Genomic DNA, 21,371 nt, shown 5'->3' on the forward strand with positions numbered 1-21,371 from the left:
CAGCGTCTCGTGGAGGACCGGCACTTTTTAAACACCGTGTCAAGTTAAAAAGTACTTTTAAAAAATGCATGTGGAGACACCTGCGCTCTGTTTCGTTCCTTGTGCTACGTCTAGATTGCTTTTAGCGCAGGTGTCACAAAGATTTAATGTTCCGAACAAGTTTAGACTGCATAGAGGGGACTGTTGCATTGTTTCATATTAATCCAGATTGTTCTGCACCAAGTGAAGTTTCAGCATAAATGGTAAGTCAATGCTTTTTTTCCATTTCTACTTAACTTTTTGAAGTTTTTACTTCACTACGTTAAGAGGGAACATTAATACTTCCACTCTGATACATTTTGCAAGACCCTTTTGTTAATTCTGCGATTTAACATAGCAAAAATATACGTAGCTGTAAATGTAAACCACATGCAGCTCGGTGATAGTGTTTTCCGATTTGTGAACAAATGGTTTCGAGTCAATATGTTGAACAAATTGATTCTTTTAAACAGGTCAAATGAGCCTGGTTTGAATGATTCGTTTCACAAGGGGAACCCCTCACAACGCATGGTTAATCACGCGTTACGTCATTTTTATACTTCAGATACTTTAATACATTTAATATCAGTTATTTAAATCATCAAGTATTTTTCTAATGAGCTATTTTATCTTTTCCACAATATGTATATTTCCACAATCGGTTCGAAAACCGATTTGAATGATTCATTTTGCGAATCTGAATCAAATGTATGTTTAATTTCAGTTAAGTATTCTTCTCATGAGCTACTTTAACTTTAACTTGAGTCAGTTTCCATAAAGTTATCTTTACTTTTACTTAAGTATGACAATTGGGTACAATTAAATGGAAACTTACTGCATTAGCAGCATGGCAATGCAGGCTATGCATATGCATTTTCTTGCTGTTTGAAAAATAAAATAAAAACAGCTGCATACCACTTACAGAGCAGATTGTTAATGCATCTGCATGCCGCAAATGTAAACATTCATATGGACACATGCCCAAAAGTTTCATGATTTCAGACAAGCTAAACACAAAAACTGACCAAATTAGTGATCAAAAGAGTGAACATGACATAATCGACATCCACACAAAAAATACTGTTATTCAGTTCATCGTGATATTATTCAATTAAGATGTGACAGCAGGAAAACATTAGATAAAATTAGCTGCAGATTCAATTAAGATGTCATCAAAAGGGTCAAAGTATTTCCTTTTCTTTCTCTTAGCAACAAGGCGAGACCTGACATCTAGGAGGCCGGCAGCAGTGAAAACAGGGGGGGTTGATTGAGACGAGTATTAACGGGCAGTCCACGGGTGATGACATCCCATAGGAGCTTTTTAAAACAATCAGGCCTACGCTGCAAAAATGGCATCAAGAATCACAAAATCTCAAGTTGAGGTGTCTTGTTTACAGGCCGTTTCTTTTGGGCTGTAGCAAGTAGTACACCTTTTTCAACCAATGATTGCACCAAACTTGCGCCAAGTTTCCCCCAGTCAGAGCTGGTTAATGTGGCTCGGGATAGGGAAGCTTAGGGCCCCCTAAAATATAACTTTTTTTATTAAGGGGAAAAATTTGCAACCTTGAATTTTTTTTGCAGGGGCATTTTTACATTAGTGAGCAAATTCTGGACGGAACTGAGACTTGTCCTCCACCACCCGGATTTAGGCGAGTAACCGCGCCACCATGAGGATCTACTAAGTAGTGGGAAATGGGCATTCCAAATTGGGAGAAAAAGGGGATATTTTTTATTTTTTTTAAATAACAGTGTAAATGTAAAATGGACATAAGACTAAACACTCAAAAAGAGAAACATATTTATGTATTTGGAAATATTCTGCTATTTAAAATATTATTTTCATGTCATTCATAAATTTTTAAAGCCATAATAGTTGATTATTGGCTTTGATATTGTAATCGTGATTATTAATGTCGGTTAAAAGATTTAATTATTGTGGTGTCACAAAGCAAGCAACCGCATGGTTCTTCAGAGTAGCAGATTTCAATGGATGATAGTTTATTTTAAGCATCTTTTAAGCATTAAAATGTTGGAATAATGTTTGTTAATGTTATAATAAAAGTACAGGATAATAAAAGTGACTTTTATGGTATAGAAGAAATATATTTGTAATATATGTAGGTTATTTTTGAACTATTGATAAAAGTAGTTTTTACTTGATTCAGTATGCCTGTGTGCCATGTAACAGGTTGATAAAAACACATCTCCACATGTATAACACACCTCTAAAGCCTGAGAAAGGTGGCATAAAAACAAAAACTGCCATCAGACATGCAATACGTGTCTTTACTGCTTTAATTATTGGTCCACGTACTGTAAATAATATGACATTCAATATTGAAACTTATTAACAGACAAAGTAACTGACCTTTTTAAGCCCACACTCCATTTGGGATCAACATCATTCCACATAAGTATTCCGTTACTATTTATTCTGGTCTAAACTGGACATTGGCAGAGATTTTCAGTCAACAAGTCAAACGAGGGAATAATTTGAATGCATAATCAATAAAAAATCTGCATGTTTGAAAACATTGAGTGATACGTTCTGAAAGTGGCCGAAATGGGTTTCCTCAGAAGGGTGGCGGGCTTCTCCCTTAGAGATAGGGTGAGGAGCTCAGTCATCCGTGACTGATCCTTTGCGTCGAAAGGAGTCAGTTGAGGTGGTTTGGGCATCTGGTAAGGATGCCCCCTGGGACATCCCTAGGGAGGTGTTTCAGGCACGTCCAACTGGGGAGGCCTCAGGGAAGACCCAGGACTAGGTTGAGAGATTATATCTCCACACTGGCCTGGGAACGCCTCGGGGTCCCCCAGTCAGAGCTGGTTAATGTGGCTCGGGATAGGGAAGTTTGGGGCCCCCTGCTGGAGCTGCTGCCCCCGCGACCCGACTTCGGATAAGCGGTTGAAGATGGATGGACATTCTGAAAGGGACGCTGCTGCAAAACACAGAGGCATGCCCTGAGACACTAATGTAAAGATGTCACGAGTGATAAAGCTTTGGCGACATCGTGCAAGGGTTCACTCCAAGTTGCATGTAAAAAAATTCTAAAATGCAACTGAAAGCTCCTCTGCAGAATCCTGTTATTCTTCGCACATATTCAAATCCATGTTGCGAAGAGCTTTGAAGGAAGCCCACATGCTGAATGCTTTCCAAGGGTTTGTTTGGCTTCCAAGGATTCCAAAGTATGAAGGGGTTGCGTTCCAAGGAATGCGTTCCAAACATTGTTTGAAGTACAAACAGGAAGGAAAGGGGACAGCTCTCAGGGGCAAAGGAACTGATAGGGGGCACAAGAGAGATAGATCAAAACCTCCGATAGTGCTATGACGTCCAGAGATCGCAAGCATTACCCATGACAACAAATATCGGTGCTCCAACATTTACCGGCACTTGATTTGATTATTTGCTATCGATGACCTTAACAGTTGAGAATGCTGATTTAAGCCAACACATTTTTAACCATGGGATAGCTGTTGAAATGGTTTAAATTACACCAAATTATAAATAACATGCAAACTAAAGGCTTCTTTTTTGAATATTCTGTGTGAAAAGAGAAAAGCACAATTACTTTTCAGGATAATCTAATAGTAGCTAAAAGGTAAAAGGGATGCATATTAGTGCTGATCAATAACTTCATCAAGCATCCAGACGCAGTGGTCAATACCGTGCCTTGCAATCAGGCAAATCATATTGTCTGGTGTGGTTTAAAATGATGTGATAATGATCCTTTATAATGAGCCCTCCACCGGCTCAGGAAAGGCAAAAGTCAAGGATCGTGGGAAACTAACAATCAAAGCTCAAAAGTGTCAAAGTGTGGATTGAAGAGCAGTGTTAATCTCATCAATTACATTACTGACAAAAATGCTTGTTGATGAAGGGTTTTTTTGATTTTGTCAACGATAACGAAGACGAAATGAAAAAGACGTGTAAAGACGAAAATCAAATGGTTTTAATTAAATGTACTGTTGATGAAAAGATGATGAAAATAATCCAGTTGTATTATGTCAGGGATTTCACCACATGAGCAGTGAGAGTTGAACACCTGTACAGTGAACTTTACTAATGGGTTAATTACATCACTCTAACACATCCTATGTAAAGTCGAAATCAGAAGTTTACATACACTTTGTTAGTATTTGGTAGCATTGCCTTTAAATTGTTTAACTTGGGTCAAATGTTTTGGGTAGCCATCCACAAGCTTCTCAAAATAAGTTGCTGGAATGTTGGCCCATATCTCCAGACAGAACTGGAGTAACGGAGTCAGGTTTGTTGGCCTCCTTGCTCGCACATGCTTTTTCAGTTCACATTGAGGTCAGGGCTTTGTGATGGCCACTCCAATACCTTGACTTTGTTGTCCTGAAGCCATTCTGCCTCAACTTTGGAGGTATACTTGGGGTCATTATCCATTTGGAAGACCCATTTGTGACTGAGCTTTAACTTCCTGGCTGATGTCTTGAGATTTTGCTTCAATATGTCCACATCACTTTTCCTTCCTCATGATGCCATCTATTTTGTGAAGTGCACCAGTCCCTCCTGCAGCAAAGCACCCCCACAACATGATGCTGCCACCCCCATGCTTCACGGTTGGGATGGTGTTTTTCTGCTTGCAAACAAACGGCTTTTATATGGCGGTTTTGGAGCAGTGGCTTCTGTCTTGCTGAGCAGCCTTTCAGGTTATGTTGATATAGGACTTGTTTTACTGTGGATATAGATACTTGTCAACCTGTTTCCTCCAACATCTTCACAAGGTCCTTTGCTGTTGTTCTGGGATTGATTTGCACTTTTCGCACCAAACTACGTTCATCTCTAGGAGACAGAATCTGTCTCCTTCCTGAGCAGTATGATGGCTGCATGGTCTCATGGTGTTTATACTTGTGTACTATTGTTTGTACAGATGAACATGGTATCTTCAGGCATTTAGAAATTGCTCCCAAGGATGAACCAGACTTGTGGAGGTCCACAATTATTTGTCTGAGGTCTTGATTGATTTCTTTCAATTTCCCCATGATGTCAAGCAAAGAGGCACTGAGTTTGAAGGTAGGCCTTAAAATACATCCACAGGTACAACTCAAATTTGACTCCAATTAGCCAATTATCCAATAAGAAGCTAATAGGCTAATTGCCTAAAGGCTTGACATTATGGAATTTTCCATGCTGCTTAAAGGCACAGTTAACGTAGTGTATGTAAACGTTTGACCAACTGGAATTGTGATATAGTCAATTAAAAGAGAAACAATTTGTCTGTAAACAATTGTTGGAAAAATTACTCAAATTACTCATGCACAAAGTAGATGTAGTTTTAATTACTTCAGCCTAAGTGTATGTAAACGTCTGACTTCAACTGTATGAGAGTTTAATCAGATAGCTAAAAACGCATAATATTATAACTTAATCTGCACAGACAATGATGCCCATGAACAGGTACATTTGAAGAATTGCATGCTAGTCAGAATGTGTAACATATGAATAAGCCGCTTTCTTGAAAATGTGCGATACGTAATGCAATATCCTAAACAGTCTAAACGTGAGGAATTCACAAAAGAGTAACTTCTAAGAGGTAGATAATACTTCAGTATATTCATTTCATGCGATTAACTCAGGAGCTCCAGTTTTCTCATGTTATTTAATCTTACATAATAAACATTCATCCTTAATATGTTCGATACATGTTTAAATAAATGTACTGTACGTAGTTCAACATTTTCAAATATTGAATAAAAAATTGTATCTGTTACAATATAATAAATTGTTTGTAATTTTTTACACTATTGACAAAATGTATATGCCATTTTAGAGTAAAATTTACTAAAATTAATGAATATGACATGATGAAATATTAAGTCAATTTAAAGGACATATTCGCCGAAATAGACAAAAATTCGGACTAAAAATTAAAACTGTGAAAATGATCTGCTTAAGAGTATAAAACATTAGGTTAAGGTAAATATGCAATAGTTGGCCGAGTGTCACGGTTAAACCCAAAAGTGTACTCCAGTTAGACGTGAATGCTAGGCGTATGCATACAGGACGCGTTACATAAATTTAAACATCAATTTCAACGAGAGCAGCCTGATTTTTCTAACCACGCATACTCTGGAATCGCGCCTGGGATTATCAGTACTTTTTAAGCGGGTCCACAAGGTGGCAACACTCACAATTAAGCCATTGCATTCACGAAGCAGCGCTAGAAAATGATGTTATTGCTGCTGAATATCAGGAGACGAAATGGAAATGTTCTGCACTTATATAGGGCCTTTTTTTAAACCTAGAGGTTGCCAAAGCCCTTTACACTGTGTCCCAATCACCCATTCACACACACATTCATACTCACACTCACCAATGGCGGCAGAGCTGCCATGCAAGGAGCTAGCCTGCCATTGGGAGCAACTTGGGGTTCAGAGTCTTGCCCAAGGACACTTCGGCATGTGGAGTCGTGTGGGCCGGGAATAGAACTGCCAACCCTGATTGGCAGCCGACACGCTCTACCACCTGTGCCACAGCAAGAATCAACAACAATTGATATGCACATTAAGAGCGTGTGTGTAAGGATGTCAGGGAATACCTGCATTTGTATGACTCGAGTCTGAAGGACTATAAAGACAACTTTATGGGCCTAATAAACACCTGATGAGAAATAGTCCAGTATTTCACTGTTAGCAGACGCTTAGTGTTCACGTCAAAAATGAAGTGAACTTTGGGCTTATGTGTGAGTTAACCACACAAAAACATACACACACTGTCTCCTATGCCCTTTTCCCCTCGCAGGGCTAAAGCACAGAGCAAGAGCCATGCACTCCACTTGCACAGGTGCAACACGCAGTGGGGCTGCGAGCTGCTGCCATGTCAGGTAATTACAGAGAGGTGGATAAATCACTGCAAGCTTGGCCCCCGACCAGCCAAATCTAGGCCAATAATTTTCTGCACTGCCTGGCAAATTTGATGCCTTGTATTAACAATTTACTGTGCCAATGCGGCACTGACCTCCGATAAACAACCTGTTTTCCTCTCTAATGTCTTTTCTGCATTGGAGTTATTAAACATTTCATCGGATTCATTATTGATGTTGTATTGCAGTTTAATATTATGAATCTGAATTCTGGAGCATGCCTGGGCTTGCTAAAGCATGATTACGAGACTACTGCCTCCTCTCAGTGTCTTATCAACAAGATATTTCGCGCATATAAATCTTTACTAAAAATGGTCGATTAACTGTCCATTAGAGCCTCATCAGTCTAATTTTGCAAGTAAATTACATTCTTGTCCAAACAAATGTAGGATGTCAATCGCTCGGACTCACTAAGGGAGGATACAATTTCTCTCCACGGCCACATTTGTAGAACAGTAGATTACTCAGTCATGCAGCTCAGTATTTAAGGATGTGGGGAGGTTGAAACTGCTTTAGTCTCTAGAATAGGGACCACTTAAAAGTTGGCTAAATGGCAAGGTCGTTCTTTTCAAAGGGTCAAAGTTGTCCATTTTTTTGTGAATTTCTAAAAGGTGCAAAGGCATAAAACACAGGAGACTAAATAAGGTGTTGACAGTCACTTCCTGCAAAATAAGAGAAAGGTGATAAAAGAAAGGTGCAATGGGTTGAGTGTGCTGACCTCCGCTTTGTTACTCCAGTGAGGTGTTTAATGGTTTCAAACCAAAAGGGTTCTTCGTTTTCTTGGAACAGTCTGACACCTTTTGCGATAACAAGGTACAAAAATCTCAAACAAACAAAAATACAATTGGAACTTGAGGAAGGAAAGATTGTCAAACACACACTTCCAAAATCATCCCAGTGTTTCTGTACCGATCAAGCAGTGTTGCCTGCAGCTGTCTTTAATAATGTAGGTTTTCCATTCATATACACTCAAAATAATAAACCATTTGATTTACTTAAAAAATCTGTGTTAACTGTTTCTATGTTTCAGTTGCATTACTTTTTTTTTAGTAAATGCAAACCATTTGGATTTGTTTATGTTACGCATTATTATTATTATGTTCGTTTTACTTGACAAAAAGCGTTGAACTTACATAAGTTACATTTATTCTTTCAGTTAACAACTGGCTAGCAACATTTTGCATTGACATGGTAAATGCACAGTATTGGCATGAATCTTACCCAGTGGCACAAAAATTGCTCATTGGACAAAGTAATGACACTTTTCCACTGCAAGTTATGGTTCGACTCGCATTACTTTTCTGAGCTTGCATTTCCACTGCAGTTTAGTGCCACCTCAACGTGGGTGGGATTGTAGGCTGATCGTCATAGTTGCGCCGCCTCTACTGCCGTGACATCATCTTAAACACAACCAAAACAATAACACGACCGCTAGCTGTTAGCTCATTGTGTCTAGTTAAATTGGCCTGGTTGTTTTAGAAGCTTCCAGTAGCTGGTCAACTAAATAAAGTGAAGCTTTCAAGCAGAGTATCGAGTTAACGTAACAAAACATACCATCCTCCATCATGGATCAATATCAGTCCAGGGCACTCTCCCTCCCATTGCGCGCCGGTTTAGAGAGCGTACATTTGGTCAAACCACTTCCACTTTTCCTTGATGGTTCTATAGTCACTTTTAAGTTTTGTTAACTTTTCCCTACACTGTTGGTAGATCCGGTGGTAGCCGTGAGCGGCCAACAGCTGAGACACTTCCTGAGAGACTTTTTCGTTTCTCTAATCACTAAAGAGTGGACCGTCTGCACCTCGTTTATTGACCATGGCGTGGTTTTGTGCACAGCCATTTCTTTTTTCACAATTCGAAAATCATGTGAACAAATGATATTGTTATCACTGTTGCTAACTTTAAAACTAGCGGGTTGATGTCACGTGTCGGAAATCCAGTGACGCTGTTAGTGACGATTCTATCTGACCAATCAGGGTTTTGATGTCACATTTAGTATCGGCTCATTGGAACCTTGACCGAGGTGATACTAAAAAAGTATCAGGTACAAGGTACTATCCACAGTGTACCCCCATAATATAAAAGTGTTTGTCCTCATCAACCTATGCTCAAGTGCCACACTTCACCACAGCAGTAACCCCCAAAATTCCAACATTACAGAAACTCCTCTAAATCTCAACATAACAAACATGAAATGTTTAACATTAAACAATAATATCCTTACCATAATACCAGATTTCACATGATGACACATTTCAGTCTGATATGATGTTGACTAATAATATTATTATTATTATTATAAACTTTCCTCAGGAAACTCAACATCTTCACAAAGCAATGCAATAAAGAAAATAATACATAAATAAAACAAATCTCAACAGCGAATATATATTAATATCTGAATGCAAACATGGCAGGTTTATAGTATAAAGCACTGTATATGGCATGCACACGCCCCAGACAAAATACATTTTTAATGTAAATTCTATTAATCGAAATGAATTGCAATTTTCAATACAATGAGAAATAATGTTAAAAATTTGTTTGTACTTTTTTATTTTATTATTGTGCAGCCCTACTATGACAAGAAAGCGTCTTAAAGTAGTATTTGGAGTAAAATACAACTTAAACTCTATCGACATCATCTGAGGAATGCTGTTGATTATCACAGAAAATTATTTCAGTTTCATCAATTCATAAAAACAAGGAAAACAGTAATGCACAATTTACAGTAATGCATTCTGTAATGGACTGAAAAATTTGCTTCTCACTTGTATTCTTTTTTCGGTGCACATATTCACTGTTTTGTTGTGCACTTTTGTCCAATTTTTTTGTTTGCCACTACAGTGCATATATAAAGCATTCGGACCACTTCATTTGTTTCACATTTTGTTATGTTGCAGCCTTATGCTAAAATACTTTTCACATCAATCTACACTCCATACCCCATAATGACAAAGGTGAACCTTCGGATCACTCTGAGGTACTGAGAACTCTGAACCAGGTTTTCATTAAGGATATCTCTGTACTTTTGCTGCGTTCAGCTTTCCTTCAACCCTGACTAGTCCCCCAGTCCCTGCCGCTGAAAAACACCCCCACAGCATGATGCTACCACCACCATGCTTCACCGTTGGGATGTTATCGCGCAGGTGATGAACGGTGTCTGGTTTCCTCCAGACATGATGCTTATAATTGAGCTAATAATCTTCATTTCATCAGACCAGAGAATCTTGTTTTTCCCAGTCTGTGAGTCCTTTAGGTGCTTTTGAGGAGATGCTTCCGTCTGGCCACTCTGCCATAAAGCACAGATCGGTGGAGTGTTGCAGTAATGGTTGTCCTTCTGCAAGTTTCTCCCATCTCCACACATGATCTCAAGCTCATCCAGAGTTCTTGGTCACCGCTCTTTACAAAGCCCTTCTCCCCCGATTGAGAGAAATTGTATGCACCTGTGCTAAGTTTCAAGTGTCATAGCAAAGGGTCTGAATACTTATGTCAATGTGATATTTCAGTTTTTTCTTTTGAATGAATTTACAAAGTTATACAAAATCTTGTTTTTGCTTTGTCATTATGGGATATGGAGTCTAGATTGATGTGAGAAAAAAAAACATTTTAAAGCATTTTAGCATAAGGCTGCAACATAACAAAATGTAAAATAAATGAAGGGGTCTGAATACTTTATGAATGCACTGTATGTATCTTTGAAACTTTCCTTCAGTAAAACTTTCTTCTCATATGATACTGGACATTAAGACTCATTGTTTTGTTTTTTTATGTAAAAAAAGTGCATGGGGCCATAGTACCATACTTTTAGTGTGAACTGTGATCTGTAAAGCTGTCCAAATCATCCTTTATGAGATTGGACTATGTTCCAAGGTGGGTACACTGATGTACACCATCCTCAATTCATGTCCAAGTTTCTAAGTTTGCTGGATTTACATAGTCGTGACATGAGTTGAAAGGTTGGCAAATAAGGTAGGCATGCAATTCCACACCAAGCTCGTGCCAACACATCGACTATAATGTTAAAGTGTTAAGGTAGTAATTTATCGATAGAGCTTATGCTATAATAATTGCTGGAATTGTCATTATAAAAATGAAACATGAAAAGTAGACTAAGTGAATAAAGAATTGATTGAGTAGACTATTCCCCTACATGGCTCGATTCATTATCAAGCGGTTTTCAAAATGAGAGCTGATTGTTCCAGTTAATTCACAATATGTCTTTGATATCTGAGTATTAGGGGTGTAAATCGGACGTTTCATCACGATGCGATTTTAGATCTGTGTTTGTCACGAGAGCTCGCATTTTAAGGAGCTCCCGTTGACGTGCTAGCACTAATCTTGTCACTGGTTTGGAGCTCGCATTTCGCGGGAAGCACGGTCGACACAGATAGCAAAGCACACTTTGGCTTCAAAGACCCTTCGCACATTTGTGTCTCACATGAAAAGCATATTTAGCACTCATAAAGTCAAACGAATGTAATATGGTTGCTTCATCGACTGATGGAAGTGCGTACGGATGTGGCTGACATGAGAGTATTAAAATAAAATGTACATCTTTAAAAAAATGTCTATATCAATATTTACGGGTTGTATCGATAACATTGGATCGTTGGTTACTGGACCAATGCATCACCCCTACTGAGTATATTTGTCAGGACTATTGAAAGTCAGAGGTTAGGACAGTGTCCCAAAGCTGGCCGATAACATCTCTGAAGCATGATAGTATTACAGGATGGAGCAGTGCCCAGTTGTTGAAACAGGTAAATAATTAATGATCATTTATTCCAGACAAAGTCAATTCAGAAATGGCCCACATCAGTAGCGCAGCAGGGCTACACAATTCGGGCACACATCTCAAAGAAACTCTAGCATCTTGAATTTCATGCTGTCAGAATGTTTTCACAAATGCACAATACGGGCCACTCGGATCCCAGAGTCATCTTACTGTGAAATCTGTGTGATTGAAGGTGACTAGTCCAGTCCAGTGTTTATCCATCTTGAAAGCGATGCAGAATTTCCTTGTATGAACAGTGAAAGGGGAAATTGGGATTTTTAGCTACATCGAAAACATCCCGTCAGGTCAAGCCAAGACCAGGGATAGATGTTTCTGGCATGAAAAGTATTCCCTCAGACTAAGAAACTCCACATTGAAAATCTGAGAGGGAAAGCTATGAGCTAATATGACTGTATTTCACCAAATTATGTAGCTGCAATATAGAGATGGATAAAACTAGCCTGCAGGTTTTCAAACTCGGCTAGTCTATGGGTTACCTGTGGTATAATTAGACTGTTTTTGGGTTCACTTGACCCCAGTCGGTTGCAGTTCATAGGGGTGTTTAAATAAACCACGCTTGTATGTCCAAAAACAGCTAGATGGACTGCAACGTCATGGAACTGAACACAGCGGTCTTAAATGAATAATTCTTCAACCAGCAAGACAAGTCGAACTCGAAGCACTACAATGCATTACACTTCTCTCCACAGTTTAGACTCACACCAATGTGTTTCTCACTCCCATTTCACACACATTCATCCCTTCTAGACGTTCTTTCTGTCATGCATTGCTCGCTGACGATTCCTCAAGCTATATACATAACAATGGAATCAATACAAAACCACTTGCCGAATACAGAGAAGCCAGAGAACTATCAAAATAGCCCAACTAAGACTTAACACAAAGCCATTGCAAGCTGATCAGACCGGGGAATTAGTCATATCCTTACCCAGTCCCAGACAAGGTTGGCTTTTTGTTCAATACTTACTTTCTTTGCTCAATCAATACTTTACATCTCTGTATGCTTTCAGGCCCTTTAAAATCCATCAGGAGCATGCTGGTGTTACATTTATTACAAACTGTTGAGAAAAGCGGTGTACCAAGTAAGCAAACAAACCTGGTGAAAGCTGTGCCATATTTAAATCAGCATACAGCACTTAACGCTAATATCCATCCTTTTATTGTTAGATTTTCACATAAACAGAGCAATTTTATTTAATACCATCCTTTGCCATTAAATTTGGACATTTATAACAAAACTTACACATGTGGAATTGGTGCACGCAGATTTCAGACACCTCCCATTCACAAATGTTCACATATTTCCCGCCCCTCGTGAGTTTATTAAATATTTTAGCTAATTGTATAAGGCTTTCAGCAGCCATCAAGACTGTAGTACCCTTAATGTTTAGGATATTTCGACATGTTTAAATCAATCAAACAACAAAATCAAAGCAGATTCCATCTGGGCCTGCTCATAATCTGCTATTAAAAGGCCATTATCATTAACATTTGTATGGTACTCAATAGGGGTATACATTTGCAAGAAATGGCAAGAAATGTGCACCTCATTCTATTCACGTAACATACGTGGCACATGCTCTGTCAGAGAAGTGGAGGAGGAAGATGGAGCAGTTGTTTACCTAAAAGCGATATGGAGGAAGTCAAACATCTCAAACAGCGAGAGAGTCTGACATTCTAACCAACACTGAACTAGAACTCAATACTCATATGCCACTAAATGACCCATTAAAAGGAATTATCCAAGTTAACCCTTATGTCGTGTTCCAGTCAATTTGACCCGGATGACCTTTACATGTGGTATCTCAAAACACCAAAAACTAATTGGACCATTTTCATTGGATTTTTTGGGGTTTTATTTCACCTTGTTACACTTGAGTTGAGTTCTCGGTCAAAAATGACCGGCCATTGGAAACGAATAGATTAGACTACAAAATACAGAAATATTAAGTATTCAGGAACATCCCAATCCTTTAGATAACCACATACGTGGAGGAGTGTTTGCACATGCAAAGTCCTCAGACATGTGTACACACACACACACACACAAACTCACACACACGCACAATGTGTGTTGAGCACCCTTTTGTGCATCATCTTTCCATATACACTCTTTGAGGAATATTTCAAGATCTACTGATCATATTATGTTGTGTTTGGTCTTGTTTGAATCAGGATAGTCGGCTGTTATTTACGCTACATCACTGTCTATGTAATATGTATGTTTCGGGAAGTAATAAGGAAAAATGTGACAAAAAGCCACTCCTGATTATTACATTTATGTGTGGCTATGGGAATTTCACACACTAAAACTCACTGCAGTTTTGCCTCTGAGTGAAACAAATTTGCTCATTGCATTTGACTAATTGAGATCTTTCCATTGATATACAACACATGGTGATCTCGTCTTTTTATGGTTTTACCAACTCTGTATATAATTGTTGTGATAACAAATTTGCAAATGATAAGAACGAAACAGTTCTGATTTGTCAGCAAATTAAAAAGCATTATTGAAGAATTGGTAGAATCAGCTATAAGCATTGTAAAGACCAGATTCTAGGCTTTAAAATGACACTTATTCTGTTCAGATCAAGCAAGCGATTATTAATTATGTAATTATTATATTATTTATTTATTTGCAGGGAGTGCCTCTCACTGACCTGGTATAAGCTGTTCAAATAATCACTATCAATCACAAAAGATTTTTTCAAAAATATGTTCAAAAAAGGAGTACAAAACCTGTCATAATTACAAAAAGTTGATAAAAAGATCTAATGCAATATCTTGTGATAATATATGCAATAACATATTTATAAACAATCTCAGTGGGCCAGTCATTTTTGACCAGGAACACAAAACATGTTAGCACGAAAGCAACACAAGGGTTAAATACAAATTAAGCTCAATAGGCAGCATTTGGCGTATAATGTTGATTACCACAAAAAAAGGATTTCGACTCTAAATTCCAAAAGCAAAAATGGAGGTTACAATGACCACGTTTACATGGACACCAGACAGTCATTGCGAGAAAGCTGGTTAAGGCACGAAATCTATGTATGCATTTACATGAGATGTGTTTGCAGCTTTCTCTTTACTCCCATATACATTCGGCACGGTCAGTAGCATCTTTCTCCACAGCAACGTAATTTCCCCCACGACTATTGTGTAAATAACAAATATTGAATCTGAGGAAGACTTCACTATTTTATTCTCGGTTGCTCCAGATACTCCAGAGTTGTTGCTGTTTTTGTTTCTAATGCGACCTGCAGCGAAATTGCGCTGCAAAAGTGGGGTTTCCCTAGACTTGCCACGATATAATAATTTTCACACCGGTGCAGTGCTTTCGTTCAAACCGACTAACACCGGTTTTATGCTGGTTGGATGCTAAGTGGTACAATGGGGTAATTTTCACTAAGCAATAGTTTACACAATAATGCGACTTTATTTTTTTATTTATTTTATCTAAAAATGCATATAAAACTGAAAAAAATTAAGTGCAATTAAAATGTGTGCTCAACTTGTTGAAAGATGGCTTTTCAACAGTTGTGAAGGGTAACATCTCTTTGGCAACGAACCTATATCATCCATGCATTCTCTCCATCATGGGCTACCAGTCAGGTATTTCATTGTCCGGACAAATGCATCACTTATTGTGGGTTTTTACGGGTTTAATGTTGGTGTTTTATTAGCTTTCATCCCAGGACCCAGTTTAGCTGCTTCAGAAGGGTAATGACTTTGAATGTGTGTGAATAAATTAGTTTCAATTACATCATCAAATGTGTACAAAATAATAATAATGATGATGATAATAATCACTGCAATATAAATCGTGGTTCAAGGTGAATGCGTTTTTGTATTATTTTATGATTTAATCACAGATGCATAGGCTATATATAAAGTGACCTTGCAGAGTTGCGCTCACAACAAACTGCTCTGTGGAAATACAGCGAAATGAACTCAAAGCAACTCCCAACTGAGATGGTCGGAGTTCATTTGCAGCATTCTCATAGACGATACTATTCTTGCTAAATGTTTTCAGAAGACTGAAAACCATTTACATATGCACTGCACGAGACTGCACACCTCCAAACAAAAAGCATCAGACATGCGCATAGACGGCTTTTCTGTCATCTGTTTTTAAAAATATATAATAAAGTGTGTTTCTTCAAGCATGTGTCTGTGTGTATAACAGCATTTCTTGTGTCATTCCGAATTGGAGTCATCTTACAGTTACCAACCATGCACATTATATTTACTACCTTCAATTAAACATCTTCTGTCAATGCAAGTAAAACCGGTAACACCGTGGCAACCCTAGAATTCCCGCTTATGTCATACTCCGTTTTTCCCACTGCACTCCCAGAAATTGATCATTCTTTCCACTATATTGACATGTTGTCAGGCTCCACCATATGACGTTTGATATATACGGTCTGTTCACGCACATGGCCACATTAAGCCGCATGTTTACAGATTGGCCCCATTCACTTCCATTGTACGTGCCAAAGAACTTGTGCTGAACCTGGAGTATGCCTTTAAAGAAGGCAAAAATTCAGACTTGCCAAAAAAAAATCACAACCAGAACTTTCCAGATATGAAGTGTTGCGTTGACTTTCTTTTGTACATTTATTTACATTTGGTCTCTTCACTGATCTTGAATATTTGGTTACATTCTTGAGTAGTTACTTATCAAAGTAAGCAACCCAAAGACAGTAAATCATTGCATATCTGTAACGGGACAACATTTATCTCTGTTAAGCCACATGGTAGCCTCCCCATTTCTCCCCAATTTGGAATGCCCAATTCCCAATGCGCTCTAAGTCCTCATGGCGGTGTAGTGACTCGCCTCATTCCTGGTGGCGGAGGACGAATCTCAGTTGCATCCGGGTCTGAGACTGCCAAGACGTGCATCTTATCACGTGGCTTGTAGAGCGCGTTACCGCGGAGACGTAGCACATATGGAGGCTTCACCCTATTCTCCGCAAAACTCACCACGTGCCCCACCAAGAGCGAGAATCACATTATAGCGATCACGAGGAGGTTACCCCATGTGACTCTCCCCACCCTAGCAACCGCGCCAATTTGGTTGCTTAGGAGACCTGGACATTTTGTACATTTTAAACTTAAATGCATCAATCTGGTGCACTTTGAGAGCAAAATTAAGAAGCTAGATCTATGAAGAACTTTGTGCTCGTGAACAAGTTTGTGCTCTAGAAGTAATTTAATCATAAACACATTGCTTGTGATATGAATGGTGATGACACGGCAAAAAAAGTCAACCACAAAGCACGGTAACAAGATGGAGTTAAAACGGTAGCGTTACTTCAGCTTGAGTAGTTTACATTACAAATAGCCTACTGTTACATGAATGAGCCAACTTGCTCCTCAGGTGGCCACTGGTAATAACGTTAATGTTAAATAATTAGCTAACGTTAGCTAGCTAGATATAAGGTTACATCCATTAAACATTGTTTTTCACAACAAGCAGCCGGATATATCAGCGAGGAGACTGACAGCTAACGTTGTTACAATAACGTTACCTAACTTAGCTAACGTTAGATTAACGTTCATTATCAATGATAACTTCTGCAGTTTTGTATACTGTATTAATAGCACTTAAAATCTGAATCACATTTTACTACACAACTAATGGGGTTTTTAAGTGCATGTTTGGGATTCTTTGTATAAACTGTGTTTTTTGTGTCTCGTTCACAGCACTCACGGCAAAGATTAAACTCTAGCTGTTACGTATGTATGCTGTCTGCTGTCCTGCAAAAGTTTAGAAGGATTTTGATAGTGAACGCATAACGTGGAAGAGATGAGGCGGAGACGCTTACACTGTTACACTGAGATGATACAACGGCAGCTGTGCATTTGGATAAGTTGCGACTGCAACAAATTTTACAAGCATTTGGTTTGCGCTGTCAAACATGAAGAAAAGCGATGGGACTGACTGGGACTGAGAGATGCTTTGCAAAACGCAAAACACAACGTTAGATATCTTTTATGTTACTATGAGAAGTTTAAAAATATTTTCGTTTCATTATGAAACTGTGGCGGGCCGAAACAGTCTAGGTAATTAATGGGAAACACAGGCGAGTTCGCTAGCTCAGCGAGTATTGATGCCATAGACTCTAAAAAAAGATGGACGACGCACCTTCGCTCTTTTCCATTGGTGAGAACTGAAGCCGCCAGTGTCCCGATATGACGCTGACATCTTGGGACTTGAGTCTGCACAGTTGCGATTTCAGGACCAGACCTGCGCAGTAGTGAGCAGGAAGTACAGCCGCGAAATCAAGGCCCCGCCCTCACTCTCGCTGAATCAATCGCAAGCACACGCCCCTGCACTTTTGAGTTTTGACGGTGTGAAATAATTAATTATAGAAATTTAGATATTAAATTTAAAGCTCCAATCTCCTCAGTCCTCCGAAGATCCGGAAAAAAAATTCAGTTGGTGCTTCAGTGACTACTTCGCTCAGAGAACCTGTCAATCACAGCTGTCAATCATGATGTCACAGCACCATTTTTATACTATCAAATAACTAAAAACAAACTTATTTTGAAAACAAACACTTGAAATGACATCAGCATGATAGAAACGACAGTAAACGACAGAAACTATCTTTGGAAAAAAGATATGTGAAGTGTAATTTAATTGTTTAGTTGGTCTAACGTCCCGTTGAATAACATGGGGGGGCGGGGTTTATGACCTATACTAGGACACGTTACCGGGGGGCGATCGAGACGTTTTGGCTTCACTTTTGAGGGCTTGTGCGGCACACTTGATTGATGCTAACTACCACCCCTGGAGTCACAAGTTTGAATCCAGGGTGTGCTGAGTGACTCCAGCCAGGTCTCTTAAGCAACCAAATTAGCCCGGTTGCTAGGGAGGGTAGAGTCACATGGGGTAACCTCCTCGTGGTCGTGATTAGTGGTTCGGTGTGGTGAGTTGTGTGTGGATCGTGGAGAGTAGCATGAGCCTCCACGTGCTGTGAGTCTCCGCGGTGTCACGCACAACGAGTCACGTCATAAGATGCGCGGATTGACGGTCTCAGAAGCGGAGGCAACTAAGACGTGTCCTCCGCCACCTGGAGCGGATACACAAAGATGACTCTAAGACTTCATAGATATTACAGTTTCATTTTCAGTAAAGCTGCTCTGAAACGATGTGTGTTGTGAAAATTACTTGACTTAAACATCTCCCGGAGTCAACCACTTTAAAAACAAGGCAACTGTCCAGCTGTCAACGAACAAACCCGTCGTTTCCATGGCAACACCTAACATCAAAGGGCCTTCCTCATATATTTATCGTGGCTTGCGCAACATTGTAACAAAGCCACACTCTCTCTAACAAGTGTAGTATACAGTGTTAGTAGTGACAAACTAAACAAGTTGTCGTGAACTCAAGCTTGGGGCCTTGTTTATCCGAGGGTAAATACATGTAAAGGACTGCAAGAACATGTGTAATAGTAGAAAGTTGTGAAACAGCGAGTGTTTACAGGATTTTGACAGCTCAGTGCACATTGTTGTGATGATCCTGATGGGTTTCTTGAGCGTGGGTTAATAATCTAGTGATTAAAGTGATCACTTTCCAGTTCAATATAAACAACAGCATATCCACAACATCCAAACTCAGGCTTTAATCTAACGCTCGGCCCCTTTAACTTCCGGCCGGACTGTCCAAAAGAAGGGCTTGTTTACATAAAAACACATTTTTACCTTGTAGACATCTCCGTAGGTCCCGCTGCCTATCCTCTGGATAAGCTCAAAATCCTCTTGTGGATTTCGCCTGGACAGATCAAAACTGGAGTCCATCGTGGGCACTCCGGTCTCTGACTATTAAACGTAGGTTTCCTGGGGGTCTTGACACGGACAAAAGGAGAAAAAAGGGGGAAAAAATAAACAGAAGAGAATCTCAGGCACAGCACTTGACTGTAACTTTAACATGGCTTCCCTTGAGCTCCAGTGCGCATGCGCTGCACTAGTAACGTGGAGAATTCCTGGAATGGGAGGATGAGGAGGAGTGGAGGAGGATGGTTAGGGTCAGATGACCAGAGTGCTCCTGAAGAATGGTGTCTGAAACTTTCTTAGCAGTCTATTAGAATAGAATTGCCTATATTGTGTGTTATAAAGTGTAAAATAGCTAGTTTTATATGACGTTTTCGTATTAATTCGAGATTTTAATATTTACATTTAAGGCCTGCAATGCAGTATATCTTTAATAATGAACATATCAAGTAAAGAAATCTAGAGAGAAAACATTTAACTGGATTTGAACATTAAAACAGACCTGTGCATAGACAATAACAGTAGGGAATTACCAGGGCCAAAAGCACCCCTTTAAAGGGATAGTTCACCCAAAAATGAAATCTCTCTCATCATTTACTCACACTTATGCCATCCCAGATGTGTGTGACTTTCTTTCTACAGGATATCTCAGATCTGTTGGTCCATTCAATGCAAATGAAAGCTGGCCAGAACTTTGAAGCTCCAAAAAGCACATAAAGGCAGCATAAAAGTATGACTCCAGTGGTTAAATCCATGTCTACAGAAGCACTATGATGCGTGTGGGTAAGAAACAGATAAATGTTTTAGTCTTGTTTTACTATCAGTCTCCACTGTCACTTCACATTCTTCGTTTGTTTTTGGCCATTCAAATTCTTTGTGCATATCTCCACCTACTGGGCAGGGAGGAGAACTGTCAGTAAAAAAAGACAAGGACTTCAATATTGAATATTGAATCACTGGCAGTCAGCAAGTTTAGAGATGTTAAGATATTCGATGTGGTTTTGAGTAAATGGTCTAATGCATTTCTCCCTCCATCTTCTTCTCTTTCAACAAAGACAGGATTGTGGTTCAGCGCTATTTATTTCCAAATCGCACAGGAGTGAGTGCCAAGAGTGAGCTTTTGGTCACATTGTGACCATGTGGTTGTTGTGAAGGTTTTATGAGCCACGACTGTTCAGTCTAATTTATTTCTCAAATGCCAGGCAAACATCAAGGATGCATTTTATCGACTGATTATTAAAGCATGCGCTGGCACAGATCGAGGTCTCAGCATGACGGCAGTTAGCAAACAAACAGCGCACATACAGTTGGCCTGTGAAGTATTATTTATTGGGTGCTCTAAATGTGTTTTTCTGGTGCAATATTCACATTTGTTCACAGTGGCTTTAGTGAATCATTTTCATGGTAGGTTTATTTTTCGAAAGTCAACTTCATCTTGGCTACAAAGTAGCTATTGACAGTTATTGCATAAGAAGAAAAGATGGTTCATTAAACACACGTTGACCAAAGGTAATGGACAAAAATATACAATTATTGTTTTGGCCAATTGACAAATAGGACTATGACAACTAATACATTTAAAACAGATGTGACAACTAGCCCCAACCTTATGTTTATTGGCATGAATAATACCCTTGTCCTAGTCAGCCCTTCAGATAAAATCTTCCTTTATTACTTAGTTGACTTTTGCCTTGCCTGAATAGTGTGGCTTTATTGTGATCACTTGTTTTCCCAACTACAGGGGCGGAGTCAGGCGTTTTTGAAAGGGGTGGCCAGGCAGGGGGCAAGCGATCAGTCTGTGGTGTCACAGAAATGTTTGGGCAGCATTTTTATATCGTTGTACTGTGTAAGGTGTCCTTTGTACACATAAGGAGACAAAAAGG

The 21,371-nt window shown here is 39.2% G+C and overlaps 1 protein-coding gene across 4 annotated transcripts in view; it reads right to left on the reverse strand.

Moving 5' to 3' along the window:
• LOC127632801 (mitogen-activated protein kinase kinase kinase kinase 3-like) overlaps positions 1–19,649 on the reverse strand; it is a 116,718-nt gene extending 97,069 nt beyond the window's left edge. For all 4 annotated transcript variants that reach the window (XM_052111583.1, XM_052111581.1, XM_052111584.1 and 1 more), the window contains exon 1: positions 19,420–19,649. In XM_052111583.1, coding sequence (XP_051967543.1) covers positions 19,420–19,515 — 96 coding nt within the window. In that variant the 5' untranslated portion in view covers positions 19,516–19,649. The remainder of the gene's footprint in view (positions 1–19,419) is intronic.
• Positions 19,650–21,371: the final 1,722 nt, after the last annotated feature.

This window comes from Xyrauchen texanus, chromosome 39, assembly GCF_025860055.1.
Source record: "Xyrauchen texanus isolate HMW12.3.18 chromosome 39, RBS_HiC_50CHRs, whole genome shotgun sequence".
NCBI lineage: Eukaryota > Metazoa > Chordata > Actinopteri > Cypriniformes > Catostomidae > Xyrauchen > Xyrauchen texanus.